The 9,616-nt window shown below is 37.8% G+C and overlaps 1 protein-coding gene across 1 annotated transcript; it reads right to left on the reverse strand.

Annotated features, from left to right (window-relative positions):
* Positions 1–3,474: 3,474 nt before the first annotated feature.
* LOC143629565 (glutamate receptor 2.9-like) lies at positions 3,475–5,421 on the reverse strand. Its single transcript, XM_077098805.1, has 4 exons — positions 5,284–5,421; positions 4,368–4,652; positions 3,956–4,271; positions 3,475–3,797 (listed from the first exon to the last, which is right to left on the reverse strand). The coding sequence occupies exons 1-4, from the start codon at positions 5,419–5,421 to the stop codon at positions 3,475–3,477; spliced, it is 1,062 nt and encodes a 353-aa protein (XP_076954920.1).
* Positions 5,422–9,616: the final 4,195 nt, after the last annotated feature.

The following is a 9,616-nucleotide window of genomic DNA, read 5'->3' on the forward strand; positions in this document are numbered from 1 at the left end:
GTTGTGTGTTGGTGAAGAAGAAATACCTTCAATGGTGTTATTGCATGAGGAAAAGGTGTTTCCTAAGAGTCATGCCACCCGGAATGGAGAGAGTGAAGATTTGTGGTATCTTGACAACGGTGCAAGTAATCACATGACAAGCATGAAAAGCTCCTTTGCAGAATTGAATGAAAGCATAACGGGCCATGTACGGTTTGGTGATAACTCAAGAGTAGAGATCAAAGGGAAGGGTACAATACTCTTTCAATGCAAGAATGGGGATCAACTAATGATTCCTGAAGTATACTTCATACCAGCCTTGAAAAGTAACATCTTGAGCCTCGGACAGTTAACTGAAGTCGGGTATGATGCTTGGATGCATGATGAATTCCTGAGGGTATTCGATAGTCACAAGCGGTTGGTGATGAAGATTCCAAGATCAGCAAACAGGTTATATAGAATAACTTTAAAAATTGCAAAACCAGTGTGCTTGAAAGCTAGCATGGACGATGAAGCTTGGATATGGCATGCAAGGTTGGGACATGCCAATTTCCATGTGTTAGAATCGATGGCCAAGAGAAAGCTGGTAAGAGGTCTACCGTGTATCTCACACCCTGAACAACTTTGTGAAGCATGTTTGGTAGCCAAACAAACTCGGAAAAGTTTTCCAAAAGAAGTCAATTGGAGAGCTTCTAAGCCATTGGAGTTGCTACATGCCGATCTTTGTGGCCCGATCACGCCCCAAACATGGGGAGGTAACCGTTACTTCCTCCTCATAGTCGATGATTTTAGTCGGTTCATGTGGGTGTATTTGTTAAAAACGAAGAATGAGGCTTTAGAGAAGTTTCAAATCTTTATGAAAAGAGTTGAAAAACAATCTAAACATGGGGTCAGTATGTTGAGAACAGACCGGGGTGGGGAATTTAATTCCCAAGCTTTTACAAACTATTGTAATCAAATGGGGATCAAAAGGCAAACCACAGCCCCCTACACTCCACAACAAAATGGTGTTGTGGAACGTAGGAATAGAACGGTTATGGGCATGACTCGTTCTATGTTAAAATCATTTAAAGTGCCAGAACCATTGTGGGGAGAAGCTGTGCGCCATTCTGTGTATTTACTCAACAGAATTGTTACAAAGGCTGTAAAGAATAGAACCCCATATGAAGCATGGATGAAGAAGAAACCAAACTTAAAATACTTGAAAGTATTTGGGTGTGTTGGGTACGCAATGAAATTAACAGGTAACTTCCAAAAGTTGGAAGACAGGAGCAGACCTATGATTTACTTGGGAGTTGAGCCTGGAAGTAAGGCATACAGAATGTACAATCCAAAGGAGAAAAGGGTAGTTGTATCACGTGATGTGTCCTTCTATGAAACAAAAGGATGGGATTGGAAGGAGGTACAAAGTGAAAGGTCCATGTCAACAGGAATTTTTTTACAGCCAAATCCCAATGAAGATATCAACCACATGGAGAACTTGCATGGGAATTCAAACCAAAATACCCCATGTCCAGCAGACCAAAGTTCACCTACATCTGCTGGTCCCACAAGAAATTTGCAAGAAAATCCTCAATTTCCCATGCAAGATGAGGAAGACCATGATGGATTTTTTGATCATACACCACCAAAGGGCTTCAAGAAAATTCAAGATGTTTATCAACAGGCTTCTGCAATGACCGATGAAGAAGTACGTAAGTTGTATGAGGACAACGAACTTCTTCTGGCTGATGACGAACCTGTTTCGTTTAAGGAAGCTTCAAAGGAGGAGTCTTGGAGAAAAGCAATGCTGGTTGAACTAGACTCAATTGAAAGAAATAACACCTGGTCCTTAACCCAACTGCCACAAGGAAACAAAGCTATTGGGTTAAAATGGGTGTATAAAGTAAAGAAGGATGCGAAAGGTTCGGTAACTAAGTACAAAGCTCGTTTGGTAGCAAAGGGGTATGTGCAGCGAAAAGGTGTTGATTTTGAGGAAGTGTTTGCACCGGTGGCACGATTGGAGACCATTCGTTTGATACTATCAATTGCAGCTGAAAGAAACTGGCTTGTTCATCACTTAGATGTCAAGTCAGCCTTCTTAAATGGAGAGCTTAAAGAGGAGGTGTATGTAACGCAACCGTTGGGCTTCGAGATTAAAGGGAAAGTAGGTTGGGTGTACAGGTTACACAAAGCACTCTATGGGCTTCGACAAGCTCCAAGAGCTTGGAACACAAAGCTTGATATGTCCTTAAAAGAAGTTGGTTTCATCAAGTGTGCACAAGATCAAGCAGTATACAAGTTGCAAAACAACAGGTCAACTTTAATTGTGGGTGTGTATGTTGATGATTTAATTGTAACAGGGTCTAATGAAAGGGAAATTGAAGAGTTCAAGAAAAAAATGAAGCAAGCTTTCGATATGAGTGACTTGGGTCTTCTAAGTTACTATTTGGGAATCGAAGTTCAGCAAGGTGACCAAGGTATCTTCATTAAACAGGAAGGTTATGCAAAGAAGATACTTGAAAGTACTGGAATGGCAACGTGCAATGATACACAATTTCCTATGGAAGCAAAATTGAAGCTGACAAAAGATGAGAATGGCAGATCAGTGGAAGCCACTGAGTTCAGGAGAATCATTGGCAGTCTATGGTACTTGACTCATACTCGACCTGATCTAAGCTATTCGGTTGGGGTGGTGAGCAAGTTCATGCAAGAACCTAAAGCGAGCCATCATGTAGCAGTAAAGCAGATTTTACGTTACATCAAGGGTACAACCGGGTTTGGCTTGTGGTATAGAAAGGCTGGAGATGGAAAACTGTGCGGGTACAGCGATAGCAGTCACGGGCTGGATATTGAAGATAGAAGGAGCACCACGGGTATGGCGTTCTATTATTCAAACAATTTAATCACTTGGACCTCACAAAAACAACAGACTGTTGCGTTGAGCTCCTGTGAGGCTGAATTCATGGCTGCAACAGCAGCAGCTTGCCAAGCGTTGTGGCTGCGAAATTTGCTTAGTGAATTGACTGGAAGTGAGGCGCAGAAGGTAAAACTCTTGGTTGATAACGAGTCTGCAATAGCTTTGATGAAGAACCCCGTATTTCACAAACGAAGCAAGCATATTGATACGAAGTTTCACTTCATACGAGAGTGTGTGGATCGGGATCAAATACATGTTGAACATGTACGGGGAGAGCTGCAGAAAGCAGACATTTTAACAAAGCCGTTGCCACGTATAAAGTTCAAAGAAATGAGGAGCTTGATCGGAGTGGAGGACATTAACCAAGTCAGCATTAACGGGGAGAATGTTGGATAATGCTGACTAAGATTGATGATATGGCATTGAACAAGTAAAGTGGAGTAGTGCTGACCGAGAAAGCAGCAATGAATAAACGTTCGTGTGAACGTTGGAGTCGTTCAGAAAAGGAAGGAGGAGTGCCACCTTTCTAGGAAGAACAAGTCTAGTTTTTAGCCTATTTAAGTAGTCATTCTGTTTAAGTTTTTTTATGCAAGTATTCAATTGTTTTCTGCTTTTGTAATCGTTGAAGTTATAATACAAAAAGGCATTCTGCAAGTTTCTGTCTTTGTTATTTCTCTGTTTCCAAACTCTGATCCAACCAACAGATATGCTCCCGAGCATTTGTACTTTTCAATGATCAAATTCTTAATAAAGGAACCACCTTGATATCCAATCTTTTCATGATTTGAAGGCATTCTAGGACGCAGTTGATCTAGTGTCAACCATGCGGACAAAGTAGCGGTGAAAATCTGAAGTACTATGAATATCATACATAGCCACATAACAAGCACAACTTTAGAGCACTTGTTACGTATCTTTCCTGCAAAAATCATTGTACAAATTATTTTTTAAAAGTATGTATATACGATGTAACCTGTTGGTATATATATAGAATACTCAAATTATGTAGTCACATATATTTAGAGAGTATGTATAAGATATATTAAGCTAGCCAAATAGCTTGAAATAATTAAGTACCTTCATGGAAGAAGATTGTTGAAATAGGAAACCATATGATCATTATGAGTTGCTTATAGAATGGGCTTGCAAATTTGGGATTACCGGCACGATGCTCTAAAAGCGCAACCGCAATTCCGGTTAAGATACATGAACAAATTAATGTGATCCACAGCCTAAGTTTAAATGGTTTTAAGAATGTCCCGAGAGTTTGGTTCCATTCATGTGCAGCATGCACAAGCATATAAATTTCGGCACTTAGATAGGGGATTGTAAAGGAAACGTTTTGAGCGCGATTCGCACGTATAGTCACATCTCCTGCCACAGCCTGGCACTTCTAAAGTATCGAAAATTAAGAACTATTTCAGACTTAAAAACTCTAAACACTATATTAGGGGAACACTTGGTTACAAATATGACAAGAAATATGTACCTGGCCTTTAATGTGGAGTAGGAGGTCATCATAGGTACCATTCATCCCGCCGGTGTTGTTGACAAATGGTTTGAATATCGGTCGAACGTTATAGGGTAGCAAATTTACGGCATAACAGAATACGGCTATGGAGAATCCACCTTTCACTTCGTTCTGTTCGCTGATATTAACAAACTCGGTGAAGCCTGTTTTTTTTGGCACCCAAACATCCAATGTTGGACATGGACTTTCCCCTTGCTTGGACAAGTTCCATTGTGCCCCTAAAATATCTTGTACCAAAACAACCTAAAATGAATGTGGATTAAGGAAAAATATATGGTAATATAGTCTACACAAACATTACTTCAAAATGGAGACAAATATAACAACATAAACATTAATAACATGTTTCTAACCTGAGTTTTTATACTTGATGAATCACATATTTTTTAGTAAACTAAAATTTCGTCTATGCGTTTTATTAGTTAGGGTATTTTGGCCATTTTATATTAACTTAACATGACACAACTAACAGTGTTAGTCAGTTAGACCAACATGACAATTAAATGAAACCATGGTATACTTGGGAGGAAACAAAACTTTTTGGATAAAAGTGACCAATTAAACCACAAAGACGAAAATGATAGTTTACTCTATTTTCTCATATGTAACTTTGGACGTCATACTTGCTCGCCTCACCCCCTTCATCATCATTTCATCTTTTTAATATATTTATCTTCGTCTCGAAGAACAAACAAAACTGAAAATAAATATAAAATTAAAGCATAATAAAAAGAACTACTATTCATCTAACATCTTTGTGATATCTCTATATATCGATGTAAAATCGAACACACTTTCAAAAAAGAAAATTGTCCCCGAATAAATAGATGTACACTAACGATATGAATATGAGCATACCTGCACATAAATCTACTTGTCCGGTATGAGCTCGCTTTTGAGTAGAGGCTTCCGCAGACTCAACCATACAAGAAACGTAAAGCAAGGTGAAAAAGAACACGAATGAACTAATACGGCCTTTGTGCTCCATAACGTCTTCAACGTAGAGTGTCATGAAGAAGAATCACATGTCAGTTTATATAGAGATGGTATTGTTGCATGTATGATATCTACTGTCCCATATGTTAGCTTGAAACATGTTGACTTTTTTAAAATATTGAATTGTACGTTACATGTTTCAACGTATGGTTATTTGCTAGGAAATTACACACTCCATCAACTTCCAATAATTGAATTGTTATTTCATTTTAGAAAGGGAGACCTCGACTTGTTCAACCAAGATATTTCAGAAAGATATAGGCCTAAGTTTATTTTTTATAAACTTTCCAGAACACCCTAACTGCAATTTTGCATTAAGTAATCACCATCTTAATCAAATTATGTTTTAACTTAAAACTAAAACTTAAATACATATTATGCTTTCTTAAAAGCAAAACCAAATAATTATGAAATATATCAGAAGTTGAAATGTGAGAATTTAGGCACAAGAGATAAGGAAATAACCTAAAGTCCGTAAATGAATCAAACAAGAAATTTTGTTCGTTTAGTTAAATGAGCGAACATGAACATAGATCCCGTTCTTTCATTTGTGTTTATGAACGTTCGATAATGTGTTCATTTTTGTCGTTTATGGTCGTTTGTTTATGTTCGTTAGTTAAATGTTTGTTTTATTTATTTTTTTATAATAACCAATATAACATTTAAATTTTATTATTTTATTAATATTTACTTTTAGTTCGTTAGTGGTTTGTTATATAAAGTCTTGCTTTAACTAACAACAAATCTAGCTTGTTTGTTTACATTATTATAATAAGACCGTCGATTGGGGATGATTATGTTTATGATTATTATTATTATCTTAAGTGCTAAACTTTATATTTAATCAGGTGATTATGTCTAATGTTTTGGATTAATAATGTTTTGTTTTCCCTAAATTGTATATGTTCGTTTGCGTTTGTTAATCATTCGTAAAAGTGTTACTCCTTAACGAACAAACAAGGACAAGATTTTCCTTTCGCTTAACATTTATGAACCGCTTGTGAACAAGTTTAGTGCTAAATGAACGAACATGAAAGCGGCTTCATTTGATTCGTTTTGGTTCGTTTGCATGCCTAATTGTTTCCCGTAGACACGTGTAAAAACTCGTATTAAGTTGAGTCCATTTTAGGTCTTTCGCATTTCTTCGTATGTACCTATAAGAATCTTATAACTTAATTATTTAATAATTAACTATGCCTCGCATAAAGTATTCTTTGTGACTTTCTTTCTTTGCATTAACATATTACAACCATTGTCTTGAATTTTGATGGTAACGTAATAACGTATCAAAATAGAAAAGACCATTTCAATATGAAGAGTATATATATTATTTAAAAAAAGTTCATTGAAATCATCAAAATTCCTATATAAGTATACAAAAATAAAGGTGCCATTGTTTGAAAAGTCAACCATTGGAAATGTTCATGGTGGTGTTTTTCTTTTGAAGTCACAATCATGAAGGTCTATTAGGGCCGGAGTTAAAAAAAACACTCATATTCCTTGGTGAGCAAGGTTTACATAATCAAATTTTAAGAATTTTAAGTTTATTATAACTTTTCTTTTCTATTTTTAATTGTCGTGACAACCCCAAAAATTTTCAGGTTATAACTCTAGCCATACACATATTTGCAAATTGCAAAGTATTTTGTACTTAGTATTGTACCAATAAGCATTTAATCGTTACGTTGTATAGATCACTCTTTGTTAGGGATACATGCATAAGTATTTCCCTTGTGAACAATATTGACATATCGGTGAATATCTATTACATGGTATTAGAAACTGACTTCGGTCTGCTTCAATTCTCTTCATCGACTTCAGTATGCTATTGCCCATTTCCTTGCTATGGCACAATCAGAAACCGGCGCTGCCACCAAAAATACCCACTCCATACGATTTACACGGTAACCAACATTCAACATAAGGTTCACATGTTAGATTGTACGAAGGTGACTTACTCCTCATGGGTTAAGCTCTTCCAACTACACGCTCGGGGTTACAACGCCGCTGCCCACATCAATGGCTCTCCTACTCCAGACAAAATCTTGGCAAAAGATAGACTCCACTGTCCTTCAATGGATTTATGGAAATCTCTTTGACGATCTCCTCATCCGAGTTCTAGAAACTAAATCCACAACCCTCAAAGTCTGGAAACGGATCAAGAAGGTGGATTCTCAATATCATCGTTGGTCTCAAGCTTCGCAACATGCCATCTCTTTTAGCCTACCATCAGCAATTGAAGGAGCTGGGATGGGCCGCCAACCCTTTGTTTGTTGTTGGCAACACTGGCCTAATGTATGTTGCCTGATTAACTAGAATTCACTCAGCATAGCTTATTGTCAACAATTGAAGGAGTTGGGATGTGCTGCCAACCCTTTATCTGTTGCTGGTAACACCGACCTAGTGTATAGCCCCGGCCCAGATGCCCTATATTGTCGTTGGATTTACTCAAAAATACAGTTCTAAATATCAGAGTGAATTAAAACTTTGCGAGAAAGACTTAAAATTTCAATATATTACAAAACATGAAATACTTGTCTTAGCAGAATTCAACTTGCTTAAACATAACATAAAACACCATAACTTTTCTCCTCAAAATGCCAGTCTTTTCAGTTCAACGCCATGTGTCTCCCACAAGCCAGCTTGTAACATCACGAAAATTTCGAGCCAAAAATGTCAAGAATAAAAGTCAAGGGACCAAAACTCTTAATTTCCAAACCTCAAAGGCTAAAATGAAAATTCTGGTTTTCCTGACCCATCGCGATACGCGATGGATCAGAAGGGACACCCATCGCCTACCACGATAGGGTTGTCTGACAGGTTGTGACATGTGTGCCACGTGGCACACGGTGGCATTATGTGTCGACACGTGGCAGACGGATCGCCACGTGGCACGACGCCTGCCATGTGGCAGGTCTAGGTGCTGATTGGCCAAGCCTACGTCGCGCTACGCGACGGGCTAGCCAAGGACGCGATGGGATCCAAAATCTTGTCTATAAATAGAAAGTCCGGGCTCTTCATAACACACACCAAAATTCACACATATCTCTCTCTCTCTAAACATCTCTCTACACCTCGAAGTTCGTGCCCTCGATCCATCTCGATAAACGTGCCTGATTCCTCGATACTCGTGCCATTTCCCGACGACGTGTATATCAAGAAGGCGATACTATTCCGACGTCCCAACGATCATCTCAAAGTGCGTGCCGAGAAGTGTTGGTGCCTCGAGAAGCGTGCCAAGTGTGGAGAAGGGTTGCAAGGGAGAGACGAGGAAGGAATAGTGATAGATCAAGCGGCGACGAAGTGCTGCTCAAATTAAATAGGGTATCATAAGCCAACCAAGGTAGGCATAATGCCTGACTAAAATAATAATAAAATATTATAAAGGCTTAATACCCTAAGTCGAGATTATATACAATACCTCGAGAATAAAAGAAATATATAAAACAAAGAAAAGAAAGGAAGAATAGAAATATATATATATATATATATATATATGTGTGTGTGTGTGTGTGTGTGTGTGTGTGTGTGTGTGTTGTATAAATATTATTTGTTATAGATATTATTTAAGTATAATGAGTATACCTAAATAATAAAGAAAGGAATATGTTTCTTAAAGAAGAAGAAACGTAGGGTTTTATAAATAAACTAAAAGGTTTATAAATTACTATTAAAACTAAAGGTTTTAAAGTAAAAAAGAGATTTTTGAACTAAAGGTTCATTGAGGTAAAGTTTATAAAACTAAGACTACAGGTCTTAAGCCGGATTGTATATCCGACTAATGAAAAGTTATACTCGTACTATAGGTGCGAGATATCAAGGGAAATACCCACGGACGGTGTTGGAAACCGATCCAAATCGAAAAGGTGAATACGCCCCACTTTCACAAACTTGTTTTCAAACGAGTAAACGTGTTATATGAAAAAATTTACATGAGACTAAGTGTCTCTAAAAACATTATAAATAAGAGTAAAAGCCCTCAGGCTGTAGTATACGTTTGTCTGGATCCTTACATATGTGGTTAAATGCGGTGGGCACATCGCACCACGCTTGGTCACGATCTCCAGCCACGATAGGCCGGACCTAAGTACGTTCGAGTGAGAATGACCATGTGTATATTTATGGTAACTAAGTACGTCAGAAACGCTGCGGTGTTTTGCTGGGGTGACCTAGTGTAGAGACTCGAATTTATAATGATGTTTGTTTTAACT

The sequence above is a fragment of the Bidens hawaiensis genome, unplaced genomic scaffold (genome assembly GCF_021521415.1).
Source record: "Bidens hawaiensis isolate Kalapana, Puna unplaced genomic scaffold, B.hawaiensis_p1.1 tig00005306_1, whole genome shotgun sequence".
Taxonomy (NCBI): domain Eukaryota; kingdom Viridiplantae; phylum Streptophyta; class Magnoliopsida; order Asterales; family Asteraceae; genus Bidens; species Bidens hawaiensis.